Source organism: Varanus komodoensis, unplaced genomic scaffold, assembly GCF_004798865.1.
Source record: "Varanus komodoensis strain SLA01 unplaced genomic scaffold, ASM479886v1 scaffold17, whole genome shotgun sequence".
NCBI lineage: Eukaryota > Metazoa > Chordata > Lepidosauria > Squamata > Varanidae > Varanus > Varanus komodoensis.
The window spans coordinates 187,800-206,495 of record NW_025335505.1 but is presented as its reverse complement, the minus strand read 5'-3'; the positions used below and the strand labels follow the sequence as shown (position 1 = coordinate 206,495).

General features: G+C 45.1%; 1 protein-coding gene across 1 annotated transcript in view; it reads left to right on the top strand.

Moving 5' to 3' along the window:
• Positions 1–1,262: 1,262 nt before the first annotated feature.
• MYO10 (myosin X) overlaps positions 1,263–18,696 on the top strand; it is a 192,869-nt gene continuing 175,435 nt past the window's right edge. The window contains exon 1 of the mRNA XM_044426266.1: positions 1,263–1,349. Within this exon, the coding sequence (XP_044282201.1) occupies positions 1,329–1,349 (21 nt within the window). The 5' untranslated portion in view covers positions 1,263–1,328. The remainder of the gene's footprint in view (positions 1,350–18,696) is intronic.

Sequence of the window (18,696 nt, the reverse complement as noted above, 5' to 3'; positions counted from 1 at the left end):
AGCCATATTCATAAAAAGGGATATATGGACAGGATGGGTGCACTTGATTTCAGGAAAAACCCTAAATTGAAAGATTCAAGGAGGGAACAGCAGCAGGTGAAGCGTATGTGGGCAAATAGCTAGCAAATCCAAGGGGACTGAATGCAACAGGCATCTTCAGGGGGCCCGCACGTTTCTTTCAGCAAGTGCCCATGGAGAGCGGGGTGCTGGAACAGATGGTCTCCCAGAGATCTGGGGCTCCAACCGTAGTGGGCCGCCGCTGATACCGCCTCCGCACAAGAGTGTGTTAAGGAGCACGTGTGAAATCAGGCTAAGTGCGCTGGGCTGCCTTCTACGGTCTCCTTCTACTAAAAAGGCTCAACGCTTCCTCGCCGCTCCCCACGCCCTGTCAAGACACCTCCGAGTCACTTGCATTCCTTCCGAGAGGGAGCTTGACGGGCAGGTAGAGGTGCGTGAGAGGAAGCCAACGAGAATCCGCAGAAAGCCAGCCCACCGGCGGCCCTCTGCAGAAGAGAAGAGGGTGAAACAGTGCGGCGGCGGCGCGAGCGCTTCCCGAGCCCGAACAGCCTTCCTGCCGCAGTCGAAACAGCAGCGCGCGCGCCGCCTGGGCCGAGATTCCAAAGAGGCGCTCGCCTGCGATTGGCTGAAGCGCTCGCTCTCGAAGATGGGGATTGGCTAACCTCAGGGGAGTCCTCCGCGACCCGAGGGAGCCTTGAGCAGCCGCCGCCGAGCAAACCCAGCGGCGCCCTTGGCAGGATAGGTGAGCGCGCGCGCCCGGCGGCCCGCTCGCTCCCTCCCTCCCTCCCTCGCGCGCGCGCCTTTCGCAGGGCAGGAGGGGCCGCCCAGGGAGCCGCGGGAGTTGCTGCGCTCCGCTCCGCGATCCGCCGCGCCGCGCGTTCGAGGCGCGGGATCCAGCCGTCCGGCCGCCCTCCCTCCCTCCCTCCCTCTCCACCGCCCCGGTCTGGAGATTCTTGCCTCCAGCGAAGTCCGCTCGGGCGGGGAGGGCGCAGCGGGGAGGGGAGCCATGCGCCGCCGGGCTCCCTCCGGCCGCCCCGCTTGCTGCGGCACTGGGGGCGAGCGCTAGGCGAGAGAGGACAAAAGGCGCCGCTCGTCTGAATGCCTGTGCTGGAAGCCCCTTGGCCGGAGAGGAGAGCGGGCGAGCGCAGCGGGGGGCAGGCCGAGGCATGGCAGCGGGGGCAGGAAGGGCGTGACGAGCCGCAGTCCCTCCGCCGGGCGAGGACGAAGCCGCGCCGCCCGCCTTGCAACACATGGTTGCTGGCTGAAGCCGCCGTTTCCGTGACCGGACTGGCTCTCGAGTTGGGGCGGCGATGGACAACTTCCTCACGGAGGTGAGCGCGGGGCTGGGACGGAGCGGGGGGAGGACGGCCGCCGGGGAGGCCGCCGGATCCTGCTGCGCTTTGATGTTTGCTCGGGAGAACCCCCCTGCAGGGCTGGCTTGCACGGGAGGCTGCCGTCCTGTGTGCGCTTGCAGGAGAAGCAGCCCAGCGGAGCGTGGTCGGACTACTTTCGAGTATATATGGTTGAAAATGTAACCCGAGTCAATGGCAGCCTGTTGCTTCTTTGGGGCTGAAAGAGTTGACATGTTCCAAAAACGAGCGACGCGGCGGGGGTTGGGGGGCGTATAAGCGGCATTTCCAGTCGTTTTCTTTTAATCCGTGCCAGTGGCTTTGCAAAAAGTTTATTCCGGGGATGCTCGATCCGGGATGCTCGAAAATTGGAGCGTGGGCTGAATTTCTGATTTGAAAAGAAAAGTGGCTGGGGAGGGGGGACGATAGAAGTTGCAACCCGGGTCGGTCCCAAGTGTGTGCACACGTGGAAGTAAATGCCATCGTGTTTAGTGGGAGCTACTCCTAGGGAGGCAACCCCAGGATCGTGTCCCTAAAAGTGCATTAACTCTGATGCGGATCGTGGCCGAGGTGAGGTGTGTTTGGAGGGGGTGGGTTCAGTGCTCCCGTCCGAGGTACATCCGCGGAGGGGCCGTCTGCAGGGGATGCCAAGCCACAGACAGTTCAAGCTAATGGGAAACGAATAATTATCTTCCTTGGGATGTGGATTGCGGCGTGTTGGGTGCATTTCCGCGTCCCCCCCCCCCCCATCCAGGATGTGCGGCGTGGAGGTGGGCTTCCTTTTGTGTGCAGTCGCCTCACTTGGCGTGCCTCGCTCGTCCTCTCCTTTGTGCGGCGCGTTGCGTTTAGCTCAGTAAACCGAGAGTCCCCCCCCCCCCTTTTTTTTCCTGGTTTTGGCCCATTGAGCACATCTGTGAGCTCAGTGCCAGAAGAAAAGCGCCGCTTCTTTTGCAAGATCGCCCTTGTGTGCAGAAAGTTTATTTTAAAACAAGGACATGGCGAAGCGCCTGGCTTCTCGTGGAGAGGTCTGGAATTTCCTTTTGGAAAACTCCCGGGGCTCCCTGTGAGGGGCTCAGACGGGCCAGCGAGGGGTCCGAGGGCTTCTGTGCCAGCGGGGCGGAAGGACGAAGCAGATGCGGGGGGGGGGGCAGGATTTATATCACTTTGGTCCATTTCCTCCTTTGTCTTTGCTGTCCATTTTATAATGTCGTCCAGATGTTGTCCCCTTTTACATAAAAGTAATTACAAACAATGCTGGGAGAATCAGGTTAATTGCTGTTAAGCTGAAAAACACTTTTAGAAGTGTCTTATTTCTTGAAGGGGGGTTCCTGCTGATCTTACTATATAATGTATATTTTGCCAAGGCTGTTGGGGCCTTCCAGTAAGTCAAGCCCATTTTCATGAGATGTGGCTTCTTTTAGTGGTATGATATCCCACCGATTTCATTGGGAGACTTATTTGCTATTTTAAAGCAAATGTTTGGTTATGTTTTTCAGTGGAGTTGCCACACAATAAACACCTTTTAGGTTTCCTTTCAGATTGAAATCAGAGCTACCTAAACATGTTTAAATTGAGAACAGTATCTTTCGCTAGGCATTTAATGTAAAATTAGTTGTGTAAGGGGGGTTGTTGAACAGAAACCTCTAGTCAGGTTTACAACAACAGTTTTCTCCTCAGAGTTTAGTTTGAATTTGCTTAACTTCTAAAACCCACCTGTGCAGAACATCCTTTACATCTGAAAGTTTATAAGTTACATCGAGACTTTCTCTGTTCTAAGGATGACCAAGTCTGGATCCAGTCCTTTTTGAATAACTAATTGAATATTATAATTTGTAAAGAGAGAGAGTGTGGTGCAGTGGTTAAGAGTACTGGACTGGAACTCAGCAGATGGAAGTTTTGGGCCCCAGTCAGCTGTGGAGCTCACACTGGGTGGCTTAGGACCAGTCATTGACTCTCAGCCTGGCCTATCTCGCAGGGTTGCTGTTGAGAGAATTAAATGGAGAGGAGGACAACCTTGTCAGCATCTTTGGGTTCCTTGCAAGAAGAAGAAAGGGAAGATATAAATGCAACATAGTGATATATTAAAATGAGGTGTGACTATTATTATAGTGAGTAACCATATGTAAAAGATCTGTTAGGGCAGTGGTGGATGAATCTGAATTAAACAGCTTATTGTTTTTCGTTGCCTGGCTGAGCCTTGCAGACTTCTCTATTCTTAAATCTACAGGTAACTAAGTGTTCAATCACTGAAACGTGATATTTTGTCAGACTTTCCCATTCTCATTTCAGGTTTATGACTTGTTTATGCAAGAACATCTACATAGATATTTCAAAGAGGATTTCTTTTTTTGTTAGGGGAGGGGGCATGAGAAAGAGAGAGAATTTGCTTTTGGAAAAAGTACATAATTCTCTGAATTAGTTTGGCTAAGAATTAAAATCTCATTTTGCAAATGCTGCCTCCATTTAGAGGAAGGGTTTCTCTACTGTGGGAAGAGAGATGGTGGATGGTTTGTGTTAGGGCACTAGAAGGAAACCCGGAGCTTGCTGGATGTTGTTGGGCTTAAGTTTCCATCAGCCAACAATGAGGAAAGATTGGAATAACATTCCCACTCATTTGGAGGGACCACTTGCTCCTTATCCCTGGATTAAGGGATTAAGGCTAGCTGGAGGAGGCTTCCATTGTAGGCCTTATTCTGCATAAACATGCATAGGAATGCAGTCTGTGATACACCAAGGAAGCGTGTGTAGATGATTAGGGGTGTGAGAGGATGATATTAAAAGAGAAAACAATTTTATTTATTTATTTAAAACATTTGTATCCTACATGAGAAAAACATCCCAGGATGGCTTACAATAATATAACAATTAAAACAGCAACAAATAGCAAAAACTTATAACAATTGGTAACAACAAATGACCACCATGAACAGCAGAAACATAATATCATTAAAAATCCAAATCAAAGTCAAAGTCAACAACAAAAGCAAAAACAAAAATAAAAACCAAACAAAAACAACCAACCAAACAAAAACAAAAAACAACTGTGGATGTTAAAACTGATTACAATTTCTAATTCTTAAAATGACGGGAAAATAAAAAGGTTTTCACCTGGTGCCAAAAAGAATATAAAGTCAGTGCCAGGTGAACCTCTCTGGGGAGTGCATTCCAGAGTCTTTATTGATATAAAAGTAAAAAAAAAAAAAAAAGATTCAGCAGCAATCTGAATACAAAACAGCAAGAAGTACCTTAGATCTGCCTTTCTAGTTTAAAATTCAACATTAAGATGAATTTGAAAATACTAGGAGATGCTTAGCAATACAAGTAGGTATTTAATTGAAGGTATTGTAGAATCTCCTTTGGAGGTTTATATATAAAGGTTAGATGGGTTCCCTTAGCAATATTTTAGATATCAGTCTTGGAAGAGGCAGTTGGTCCAGTGTGTCTGTCTGAAATGACTGGTGTATATTTCAGTTAAAACAGTTTATGCTCTCCTTCTATTAAAAATTTCCAGGGTGATTTTGAATAGGTCATGAAACATTTTTCTGCAGTCGGGAATGCACATTTCATACTAAATGATGCTTCCTAGTTTGCCTTAAATGCTGAACTGTGTATGTCTGGAAAGATCATGTGCTACAACCTGATTCAGTGTATTTGATTTCAAAACTGCAGAAAGGGGATTGAATGTATAGATTTTGATTCTCTTCCTGTGGAAAAGGAACATATTTCCCAACATATCTGGGGAAAGGCTAGGCTGGAATCTTTTCCCCTGATGTGCTGACTTCCCATGTGCAGCGAGGGCTATTCAAATTTATGGCATCTCACCTGGAGTCTTGAGATAGACACAGGAGACCTGTGCCACGTGGTCTTCCTGAATATGTTGTGTTCTTTTTTATGTGGTAACACAGAGATGTGTTTCTATTGTGCTAACTGCTCCCAGATGCCTGCCTTGCTTGCTGGCTTTTCAGTTATTGTGGAACAACCGAAGTTTGATCTTGGACAAATGGAGGATTTTCAAGTGCTCAAATAGTTGAAGAATTGATAATGGCAGCAGTGTTCCTGTGACATTGGATTTGGCACCGGGATCCCCGCTGGCATCTAGGATCCCCTGCAGGCCCCGTCACTGAGCAACCTTGTGTGAGTCACCCAGTTCTTCCATTTGGTTCCTCCCAGGAAGATTATATCCTATGCAGAACAGGAGATTTGCGTGCCTGTGAAGCAAGCTGAGATGCTTTGACTAAATTAATAACATGTCTGTTATTAGTATAATTTTTTAAAAGTCTTGCAAAGTGTACGTGTTCTTCAGGTGTGTTTTATCTTGAAATTCAGAATGTTAAGTAAATACTGGTTCTATGGAAATACCTGGAAGAATTACAAAAGTATATTAATCACTTGGCAGTATTTTCATAGATAAGGAAGTTGAGTCATTATGGCCTAAAGTTACAGGAAATGTCACATTTACCTGGGGCCTTTCACCCCACCCTTTCTTCCTTCCCCATTCCATATTGTGCAGAAAAATCCCTCAGTGCAACATTTTCTTCTTTTTAGACCGCCTTCTGTTAAAATTTCTTCCTGCACCTCATAGTGTGCCTCCCTGTGATTGAGTGGTCCTTTTCGTCTGTCTCTCTTCCTTGCATCTCAGCTTTAATTGGTGAACTTGGCAGTTACAGTACACAAGGTTTCCACTTTCCCAGGGAATTCATATACGGGAGGAAATCTCTAGTAGCACAGGGTAAGCTATGCTGGAAAATGGGTGCCAACTCCACCCTGCTGGCTTGAAGTCCAGGGAGAGAGGACACGCAGGTCAGACGTGGTGACGTGGGCATTTTCCTATTTGCATTCATGATCTTCCTTTGAAACCAGACCTGTTCCCACCAAAGGTACCACAATCCCTACAGGGGTCTGCTCACAATTTACCCTTGGTTCTTATGCCGGACAGGCATCTTCAGGCTGAATGCTGCAGAACCTCGTGGTTATGCCATGTTGAACTGAAACTCAAGGGCAGGAGTGGAGATGAAAGTTTCCCCCCCCCTTTTTTTTTTTGAAAAAAAATTTATTAACATTTTAAACTAATACAACAAACATCTGTCGTCACACACATCGGACTTACTGGGTCAGCCTCCTACTACATATCTTTTAACATTCTATGATCACACTCAAATCCGTTTATAATAGCTTGAAAACATCTTTAGATCAAAACCAAGTCCCGTTTCTCCAGCCAAAAAAAAAGAGAAATAATTCCAAATTTGATAGAAGTCACTATCTTCCTTCTCTTTCATCAGTAAAAACAGTCCCTTCATTACTTGCAAAATCCTGTTTCTCTTGACCAATGTTAAAGGGAAGCATCTCCAGGTTAAATAAAAGTGCAGTAACTTCTTTTCTTCTTTAATGATAAGCTCAATCTAAACATTTCTAGACAATTCAGAATCTTTTCATTTTTCTAATGGTAGACAGATAACTTCCTCATTACCCAATTACAAATAGCATCAAAAACATCCATTTAACATCTCTAAAGGCGCTTTAGCTACTCTGTTTGGTGGTAGCTAATGCCTATGATATCCTTTAAACAAATTTTCTTTAGGCTAAATTACTAATGTTTCATCTAGCTTAAACATCATTTAGTCAAATACAGTTGACTCCATACAAAAACCCAACTATCACCAACAACAGTAGCTTGACCCGAGATGGAAGTTTTCCTGAGTGAATGAATACCTTTTGCATACAGAAAAGGCTTTGCTCTTATTGCCTCCTTTCAGTCAAAGCACTGACCTTTTCCCTCCTGGCAGGAAGGAGCCGTCATGTTTATAGGGCCGTTGCCACTCCCATAAGGAAAACAGCTGCTGCGTCTTCCAGAATGGTAATTAGTGAACTGACAGTGAAGGTACCCTGCTGTCACGAGCTGGGGTTTCTCCCTCCCCGCACATCCAGAGCCACAGACCTTCCTTGCAGAAACTTCTGTTTTGACCAGAGCGTTTTCCGGAAGCACAAACACCCAGAACAAATCTCTGAGCATGCACAGAGTGGTTCTTTGAACCCAGCCTAGTGGAACCTAGTAGTTCCAAGAACTTTCCCTATCAGCATGCCTGAACCCCAACCCTTCAGGAGGGGCCTTCTGAAAATGAGCATGTTTCCTTTCTGAATGGCAATCCTCTAATTGGGCCGCCCTCCCGCCTCTGCTGATGTCGTGTCACGGGGTCAGGAGCTGCCTCTGCCCCTGTTCCAAGCCTCCTCCCACCAACTGCACCTCTTGGTTATCCCCAGAGGCTGCCTGGCCACCTGGGGAGCTGGGCCTTGAGAGAAGCGTCTCCTCCTCTCTCATCTCAGCATCTGGAAGTGGCCCACATCCCGAGGCCCCCTCCTGCTCTTCCTCCTCCTCCGAAGTCCAGCCAGGCAGCCTTGAGAATCTGTGCCAAGAGCAACTGGCTTTCTCACTCCCAACACCTATGGTACTGGTTTCAGCTTTCTTCATCTCAGAGGTTTAAAGAGATAAATAGATCTAACAGCTTAGTCAAGCTTTGGTGGGTGTTGTTTTGTGGGGTTTTATTAAATGTAAAGATGTGAAGTAGCATTTTGTGGGTTTAAAAAAGGTACTATGTTAGTTGATCATTTACCTGTTCACAGTGGTTCCAGTCAATCCTCACATCAGTCTTGCAAGGTACGGAAGTATTATTTCCTTATCGCAGATAGGGGACAAGGCTAAGGGACTAGTGGCTTGTCTAAAGCCTTTAGAAAGTTTGTGGCTGAGATCTGACCTGGGTGTTTGCTGGTCTGCAACTTACGCTTTTTGCCTCTATACTACACTTTCTTAATGTTCCCAAAGATGAACACTTCTTTCATTGGTTTCAGACGGAGAGTCTGAAGCACATACATCAATCTCCCACTGAAATAAAATGATTTACAAGGGTTTGTCTTTGGCTCCACCTTCGTCATAGTCCCTCTGTTGTGCTCAACCTAGTTAACCAGCATTTTTTTAAAGGTAGAGGACATAATTTCACTATATGGCTTTTCCCAGTAGTGAAGCAAAGGGAAAGGAGAAGCTGCATCTCATGAAATTTTCCTTTTTTTGTGGTTCGGGAGATTCCATCTGGACCGGGTAACCTTCCTTACTTATGGGGTTTGTGTGACATGGTGCTTACTGATACTTGCTCACTAATGAAAATTGCTCACCTGAGGCAAAGTTCAGTAGCTTTTCAACATGAATGTTAATTTGTGGTTTCTGAGTGTGACTTTGATGTCAGTTAAGATCTCTTAGGCCTTCCTACATGTTGATGCGACTTTGAAAGATCAGTGCATGTGCACGCGCGTGTGTGTGTGGGGGGGGGGCGGTATGTATATACTGTCTTTAATCTTTATCCAGAGCTTCACGAAGAGTATAAACATCTTTCTTTCTTCAGACATAAAAATTCGAACTTCAGAGAAGCAACATTCAGACCGCATCAATATAACCACACTTGGACATAGACCATGTGGAGATTCTCAGACTCATGCCGCAAAAGAGAGCTTCCTGGCGGTTTTGTATCTTAAAATCAGTCACTTCACAGGTAGATAACAACTGGTGTTGAAACTGAGAATTTTACCAATTTTTATGTGCTGTCAAGTTGTCTCCAACTTATGGCAGCCCTATGAATGAATGACCTCCAAAATTTTCTTTTCTTGACAACTGAGATATAGATTCACCTTTATGTTTTTGATTGGTGCCCTGCCTTTCTATGGAGAAAAAGGACACTCAAGGAAGCTTGCATTCATAAACAAAAGACGACTAAAAGAATTAAGGCACAACAACGGAATTGTGTGATGGAAAGCAATGCATAACCAGATCACAAACCCTATTCTGCATTTAACAACCTTGGATATTGCGAGTAATTCCTTTTAGGGTAGTGGAGTACCATTAAAGGGAGTGATGTATACAGAATTATAACAGGCAGAGGAGAACGCGCAAAACAACATTGGTTTTGTTCGAGTGAAATGCATTTGAGCCAGCCCTGTTCCTGTCCTTGGGAGTGCAAGTTGAACAGTTAGTAGGATAGTAGAGTTGAAGAATAACCAAATTGGCACTGAAGGATGAAACAAGCAACTGCAGGCTCCTCTTGAGGCCACGCATAATATCAGTATAGCATGAATCAATGAATATCTTTGCTTAAAATTTAAAATAGAAAAAATACAATGAAATGCTAACAATCCAGCCTAACAGTTTAACGTGCAGTTCTCAAGGAAGAGTGGCTGGGTTCAGACAGCATGGAAAGCCATGGTGTTTTTTTCTTTAAACCAAAGATGGTCTGCTGTGTTGTCTGAACCCACTTGCGGTATTCTGCCATGGTGAGTTTCTAAACCCTGATAAGAATCAATGGCTTATTCTGTGGCTATTCTGTACCACCATGACTTGTTATGTAGTACCAGTCATCCAGCTTCAGTGTTTGGACCAGTGAGGAAGAGACAGGCAACATAAGCAGTGTGATGTACCGTGGGATTGAATTTCAGGCTCAGTGACTGATGGCATACATGTCAGCAATTTGAGGACTGAGTAGGTAGGATGGAGGCCATGGTAAAGTAGAAACAATTTGATTGTCACATCATGGTAAAAAAACCATGAGCCATGGTATCCATGCAGGGTTGCTAGTTGTATTGCGTGAGTACAGCTGGTGTGCGATAGTAAATGGAGTGTTGGGTTAACATCGTAGAGACCAGGGGTCAGATTGCTGCTCAGACCTGAAGCTCACTAGATGACTCAGGGCCGGTCATAATCTTCTACCTCACCAATTTTATCCTACCTCACAAGATAAAAAGTGAGGGAAGATATTATGTATGACACCCTGTGCTTCTTAGAAGATAGTCCAGCTCTCTCTACTCCTCCACCTACTAAAATGGAAATTTCAAGGAACTTCACACATACACACACACACGCACAGATTTAGAAAGAGCATTCTCCTTGACTTTCATCAAGAGCAGGAATCCTACCACTGGTTTGGGAATTCACCTCCAAATAATTACTCTTTCAGATTTTTGGAGTGAGTCAACAATTCTGTGATTCAGTGGTGCAAGTCCAAACATTCAGTGACTCAGGCTCTCTTGCTGTAGTAATGAAAATGTCCAAGAGCATTTAGTTGGCAATTGAGTTACAGTTTTGTGGCCTATAGGACTTTTCTTAATTTCTTTAATTGCAATAGCTGTGGCTTTACATGGGAGGGTCTGGAAACCCTTTGCTTATTTGTTTTCACATATTTTAGGAATTAAGGAATTTATAGCACGGTTACAAAGTTGCTCCAAGCACTGACACTAATCTGAAAAGGTTTCTCTTAGGAACATTTTAGAGATCTAGTTATTTGAGATCACAGTTGATTTCAGGCAGACAGCAAAAGAAAGTTGCTTTATCAAATGTAAACTAGTTTCAGAACAAGAGTGTATCTTTGGTTTTCACTAATGTGGTATGAAGTTGCAAGAGCACTCTGGGTAAAATAGTATCTGTGCACATCCATGCATTTACATAACTATGGACATGCCCCTGCATATTCAAAGACAGAAATTAACAGCAGCTGTAAAGAGACAAGGTACCGCATTCCTGACTCTCGCATCCTTATAAAAGCCTCTGGCATAGCACTTGTGTATCACGGAGTTTTCCTGTGTGTCAGGCCCAAAGTGCTAGGGGTTACTGTTAGTACCTGCCTGGGGAGAGAGAGTTAACAGGCAATCCAGTGGTCCCTGGAAGAGGGCTCCAGGGACAAGAGGATGACAGACCCAGGAATGTGTGAAGAATCTGCTTTGGGTGGAAAATCCTCCAGTTTCTCTGGTTTCAGCTTCCCGGACTCCAGTCTGCTTTGCAGTGGCCCCGAGTTTAAGTTCCTGACAAGGGTTTGCAGGGTTCTCAGCAGGAATGCTGTGTAAGCAGCACCATCCTTCCATGTTTGTCTCTGCCACTGGCCGCGGTGAGCAAGGAAGGAGGTCGCTGGGAAGGGCGGCCAACTCACCCCCTCGCTGCCCCCCTTTTCCTGCATGCGGCCACCAGCAGCAGGCAGGAAAGAAGGTTGGCCGCCTGAAGTGGCAGCTGGGGGAGGTTGCGGGGGGTCCTCAAACCCTTGTGGACTTCTTCCTGTCTTGGCTTGCTTCCTGAGAGTGGGATGAGCCCTGGAAGAAGTCCGATGGGCAGTCACAAACTGGACTCTCGAGAGGCTTGGCACGTCTCTGTTCAAAAAAGCCCTCCAAGACTGGAGATGGTGCTTTGCCATCAGGAGGGCAAGTTTCCGTTTTGGCCTGAGAGGCTTTCCCTGTGTAGCTGCCATGGAGAGAAATCCACCAGTTGCCCTTCAACCGCAGATCCCCATAAACCGGGGCATTTCAGAGAGCAGGGAAGGGAGGAGACCTGAGAAGCTAGGATATGAGTTGTCCTGAGCTGCTGCCAACTTCCTTCTCTTCCACTCCACAGTCCCCTTGCTAGATGCAGGGAAAGGCAAAATTCCGGAACTTCACAGGCAGGAAAGAGAGGATGCTTCTGCTCTCCCTTCTGCCTTCCTGGTTTCAGCCCAGCGAGGCTTAGGAAGCTCGGAAGCCTCCAAGTGGCAGGGGAGCGGTTGACAGAACACTCCTCTCACTGAGCTACCAATGGAGACATGTCTTTTCAGCTTTAATTAGGTTTATATGCTGCCCAGCTGGCGAATGCACTCAGGGTGGCTTACAGTCATAAACACCAGTTGGGCTGGAACAGAACTGAGAAGGTGCTTGTTCAGCTTGGCTGGTCCTATGTCGTTTGAAAGTGACCCATAGTTCTGACCTACCAACACTAACTCACAAGGTGCCCTCGGTGTTTGCTTGTCATTGGTGGGTAACTCTTACGAAAGCTAGTTGGAGCCTGGAAGTCACAGTCAATCTGCTTTGGGACTGAAACCCTTTCCTTTCTCCATCATGTTGTGTCAATCAGAAGAAATTGCTGCTGAAGTCAGGGAGCAAAAAAGGAAGTCGTCTTCTTATTCCAAGATACTTTGGGCCTGTCCAGGCAAAGATGTCGTAGCTGCTCCTACATTCCATTATGTTGCTGCCTGCTGCGGTTGTGTGTAACATGCTGAGAAGTTATGCGTATTTTATTTCAGCGCATGGGGTATATACAGAAATGTGGACAGGAAGACATGACAGTGGCAGCTATGAAAAGACGTAATGCTGGCATAAAATACTTGAGCATCCACGAACCTCAGCCTTGCATACACCATGTGCAAATGGAAGAGATTAGACTTTTCTGATAGGTATTAGCAGTAAGCCATAGTTTTGCTTGGCTCAGTTAAAACAGCAAACTGTGGCTTGCCACTAGTCACATTTTGAATCTCTCTCTGTCTTTGGACACAGGAAATGGAAGGAGGGAACATGCTGAGGCATGTGGCTGTTTGTGTCTATAACGCTAAACCATGCTTTGCTATTATTTTCTATGTGTTTGATGCCCTTACTCACAAAGAACCTGTTTACAACCTATATGGGTTATATACAAACTGTATAAAACATTGCACATTGCATAATGCAGCCGGTATCTTTCACTCAAAATGCATCGGGAATAAAATGATTACAGAACTGTTTAATAAATATTGGCAACACATTCGTTCTTGTTCAAGATAAGGAAATAGGCCTACTTAACACCGTTTGCAGTTAGGCTTAGCAGCAGTACAGTTCCCAGGTCGAGTCTGGCCTCACTTTGCCCCTCTATTCCAGTTGCTAAACTCGCGGCCAAAAGAGTGTGGGGTCATCAGCAGCTGTGGCAACAGGAGGTAGAATCCAGTCACTTTGCTGGGAGGTGGGGCCCTGGCTGTCCAGTCTGCTTCCGAGTGCTTCTCCAGGAGTCCATGGGGAATATATGCAATGCACAGTATGTTTGTTTGAGATAGCACAGTTACAGAATTGTCTGGTCTGCCGTTGAGTGTGCTTAGTTTTCTCTTAGGATGCAGGGGTTGAAAGCAAGAGGTGCATTCTAGTCAGTAAATGCCATTTTAATGGCATGTATACGCTGCATTTCCTTTGTACTCTTTCTGCATTCTTGTGAAAGCCTATTAGTTTTTTCATGAGGCTTTCATGAAAAGTGTTTTCAATGCACGTTGATGCTTATATAGATACATTTGCTTTTACAGAAAGAAGGAACGATTTTAGGTCTAAAAAAGCAATTAATTTTTAATGTAGGGATGAGTGCAGGCACACCCTCAGATAGTACATCCTTTTTCAACTTAGTTGACTGTGTTGGACTACAGCTGCTATCATCCCCAGCCACCATAATCCAGTATGGTAGGTGGGCACTAGGTTAGGGATGGCTATGATATGCTAAAAAAGAAAAGTCACTTAATTCTGTGTGTATTTGTTCATATATGTAGGCCTACATAATTTTTATTGCCCTATTTGATTGGCAGCTGGTGCAGTAAAGAGGCTGGTTTGTGAAGGAATTTGAACTGTCCAGATGTCTGTCCTGATGCAAGACTGTAAGATTTCTCTGCATCTAATTTCAGAAGTGGAAAAAGCCAGTTTAGGGGAACTGAGCAGGGTGTGGGGCTTCTAATGGGGAGAGGTTTTGGCAAGAGCTAATGCCATGGCCATAGCTATGATTATGCTTAGGCTAATTTGTGGAACTGGAATAATATTTCTGACAGGTGTTTGCGAAATAATTCCTGCTCTGCTCTCTCTCCCACTTTGGTCCAACCATCCATCCATCATTAGTTAGATGCGTTCTGCTTCACGGCTGTGGACCAGAGATGCTCAGGAGGACCCCACAAACTTATTTACCTCCAGGTAGCTTGATTACATTCAGAAGTGAGATTAATTCACTTACTCTTTTCTTGTCGTATTTCAGTCATGCCAGCCCGACCTTGTATATAAGCCATGCAGTGTGGGTTGTTCTCCCCAGTCTTCCAACTGATATCCCTTGCTCCTGCATGGCAGAAGAACAGGTTGCTTACCTGTAACCGTTGTTCTTCACGTGGTCAGCTGTGCATCACACATGAGCCCTATACCTGTGTGGAGCTTGATTCAGGAACCTTGCAGAGCTGGGCAACTTTTTAGTGGGAAACTTCCCCATCATCTCATGCCTCCACTAGATTCCCACCTGGTTCCCGAGTGTGTTTGAGACCACCTAGTGTGATCTTAAAACCAAGAGAGATTTTGGCATCCATATGGATACATTTGTTGACATTCACGCAATGTCCAGCTGTGTTAGCATCATGAAAAATTGCAATCCAGCACAGAAGTAGGGACTGTGGGTGGGTTGTATGACTGTGTAGATGAAGAACTATAGTTACAGGTAAGCAGAGAATTCTCTGCTTCATAGTTTGTGTGCATCACAAACCTGGGTGACCTGCTGGGGGATAGGGTGGTGTTATGCTTCTATGAAAGCATCATAAGTTTGGGCCCAACTATTTAGTGCTCCCTGGAAAGCTATCAGTTGAAAGCTTTGGCTGTGCAACCATATTTGAACTGAACTTCCCAGGCTGTTTCCAACTCAGGAGTCATGCAAAAACATTTCAACCCAGAAGGGGCTTTTCAGCCCGCAATATTATGTGAGTTGTAGCAGGTCTCAGAAGTCAGGCAAAGTTTAGGAGTCTGGTAACTGAAATGACTAGGCATATGCAAATAAACATTTAGCATAAGATGCATTCCTGTCTGAAAGGCCAACACTAGCATGGATTAATTATAAGGCAAGGCCTTGAAATATGTGTAACCCAAGAGGCATGTACAAAGAATCTGCTTGCGTAGAGCATTGTAGGGTTGCATCACACACACATTGTCTAACATAACATGCAAAAGAATGAATGCATGGCCAATTTTGTCACATGTATACCTGATGGAAGCAGTGATCGTCTTTGGATCTCTAGTTCGTATCTATCTACCAGGGATGGTCAACTTGTGGCCCTCAAGAGCCTACAGCCTACAGCTCCCATCAGCCCTAGCCAGAATAACTAATGATGAGAAATCATGGGAGCTGTTGGCCAAAACTTCTGGAAGGCCACAAGTTGCCCACAATATACGCACACTTCTCATAAATAACAGGGTTTGCATTCTAATCCTTTCAAGTCCCACAGAAGGGGCTAAAATCCAGAGGAGGAGAGGGAGAGCATTCCTGCTCGGCCTCTGTTCCTTGTCACCTTTGTCACTCTCTGCTTGTGGAGTGTGGCCATCTGAAGAGGAGAGTCACCTGCATCCATGTGAGCCAGACAGTTCCGCATCCTTGCTTCACTTTTCAACACATAAATACACAATTTCATTCATATGCATGTTAGAAACCTAATCAGTTCTATGAAATTACTCCCATAATTGCTTTCAGTATCTCTTCTTGTTGGTTTATCTAAGGTGTTTCTATACCACTTGACATCTTAGGATCTCCAAGCAGCTCACATAAAGGTGCATGCAATACAGTATAAAAATAAATACTTTAAAATGTTGTAAAATAAGCCATTGTTAGTGACAGCGAAAATGTGGGAAACTTGGCTTTTGTCTGTTTGAGTAGTGTTATGTAGTGATAGAATGACATTGAAAGAAACTAGGAAGTCAGTGTTGCAAGATTAGGGAGTTCAGACCAGGACAAGGTACAGCAGTATGCCTGCATAGCATACTGGATTGTGGTTTTGTGATGAGTTCCAGGCCGCACAGTCTTTAATAGTTTTTGGAGATATATAACTAAGTTTGCTTGTTTTCATTCTGAATTCAAGAATGCATTTGTCTAAAGAAGTCATGATGACAAGCTGCGCTTCTTGGATTGGGCTGCACTTTATTTGAAGTGAGATGAAGTGAAGAGGAGGAGAGAAACCCGTCTCTTTTCCTCCTGTGTACTAGGTCAGCTTATCGAGTCAGTGGACATATACTTGGACTGTACTCCTTGAAGGGGAAGGGGAATGGAATACTTGGATCTTGTCCCTTGGGTAGGAAACCAAAGGAAAGGTTATCTGGCAAAACTAGGTTTTGGTTTGCTTTAATATGCAGGGAGTTTTTTCTTTCCTGTGGGAGGAGCATACAATCATGCAATCCCAAGTCTGAAAAATGAGACAGAGATAGTTCAACACAGGAAAACTGTTTAAAGCTGGCGATTATATAAGATGATCATTTGGGTAAGCAACAGTCCTTCCCCCGTTATGAATCCCCCCACCCCACATTAATTTTGAACACTCCATATGATGTGGCATGATCACGTTGTGAGTTTTCCCAGCTCGGCTCCACATTATTAGCCGATGCTATTGGGTGCAGAGACTCGTACATGATGATAAATTGTCATGTGGCAAACATTTCAAAATATTCAGAGGAGTAGGGGGAATGTGCCACGGCCATGGCATTTTCAGAAGCATCTAACATGAATTTTACTTCATTTGCACATCTCTCCAGTTCAGAGAGCAAACAACAAGTCTAACAAGGGAAAGCAGGGCATCTGTGAAAAAGTTGAGAAAAAGTATTGCTGTGGCTTTTATAGCCAACTCCGAAAGCGGGTATTTCCCCACCCCGCAAGTGTGCATTTGAAAGAATGTGGTTTAAATAAACCTGTTCTATTTAAAAAGTGTTAGACTCACATTATGCCACCAGAAGCTTCCCCCTTCTGCTTAGGAATCCTCAAGGGGGCGGTTGCTTTAGTGTGTGCTGGGCAGCATCGCTCTTGCAGCTGGAGTTTTCCCCTCTATCTCAAATATTTTGTTGTTCTGTCAACAACAAGGCAGAACTGAGGGAAATGACAGTCCGTTTTGCTGGTGAGGCAGCCAGCAGAAAAGGACAGCTGCTTTTAATTTTTAAAATGAGTAGTACGCCAGTTGCTACTTGAAAACATGCTAATGACAGAACGAAGGGTTGTTTTTTCCTCTTGCTTGTTGAGGAAATATGCTGGGGGATGCAAAGTTTGTCATGTACTGATGCTTCAGTTAGTGCAAAGCCAGCTGTGTGCAGTTTATCACAAACATCTCCCATAAACCTGAAAACAGGGAGGCAGAAAATGGACAGATTGACTTTGTCAAGGAGAAAGAAGATACTGACTTCTATCAAACTTGGGACTCTTTTTATTATTGGCTAGAGAAACGGAGCTTCGCATGAATTTAAATATGTTCATAAGTTAAGAAAAAATGTGGGGGGCTGACCCAGTAGGTCCGATGTTTCCGACGATTGATGTTGTTTTTTGTTTTTCTTTGTATTAGGTTTATTTAGAATAAAACTTATTTAAAAAAAACCCAGGGAGACAGAACTGTGCAGGCAGCAGAGACTGGGTGGGTTATCCAAAAAGTGAATCTACCAAAAACCAAAGAAGCATAGTGTAGAAATTGCTGGGGGAAGTACTGAAATAGTAATTTCAGCTCTAACTTCGGTCAGTTAGATGGAAGTACACATTTCTGCATCTGGAGAAGACTGCCCTGATGGTCCCATACAGGTAATATAAGCCCGAAATTTACAAGCACTGAGCAGGGCTGTCACAGAGAGCTTTCATTCTTAAGGTCGCCCTAAGTTGGAGGTGACCTGATGGCACACAACAGCAGAGCAACACCTTCCGTTGTGAAAGTTAATGGACTTGGTGAAAAATCAGAATGTAAAATTGAATTCAAAGCTAGAACTCATTACATCTTTCCAAGCTTGAATAAGATCCTTTAGCATTAATGATCCAAAGTTCGCATCATCAACAACTGGGTAGACTGTATTTCTGAGTGCTGTGCTTTTGTTTTAATGTTAAAGTACCTTGCCTTAAGTTAAACTGTAATTCAAGGAAGTTGCGAAGATTAAAAAGTGTAATTCCTTAGTTAGAAAAATATGAAAAGTCAGTATGACAGGAAGACTAAAACCAAATTAAACAATAGAATGGGTCCAGATGGAACGAGCTGGGTTAGCCCTACCAGTAAGCAAGCTGCACCCATCACCTTAGGGAACAGCAGTGAAGGAGGACAAAGCTGTACATGTCACAGAATCTTGTCTTTATCCCCTAAGCTATCAGGCATGATGGAGGGCGCTTGCCTGTCCCCATCGATGAAGGAAGATCCAACTGCTGGTCCAGTCTGCTTTTTCATGTGTAGTTGATGGGGCCAGGAAGAGCATCGTCTGGTCTTTTGCATCAGCTAGCAAAACATCTCAATGCATTCTTGCCCAAGTTTCTAGCAAAATCAGTGGCTTTCACTGAGTACTTAAAACCATTCATCATGAGTACTACTGAATAGTGCTGGCATGGCACTAGAAAAAGGTTCAGTTCCAAGGAACTACCATCTCACCAAACCTTCGGAGTGGGTGAGGTAAGATGCATCTAATCTAGGAGCCTTGGTAGACTTTCTTATTGCCTGAGCAGGTCCATATGCGGGAAGTGCTGGGACTTGTATGGCCATCTGGTAAAAACATAGAGCATGTTGCAATTCCCCCCGCCCAGCTA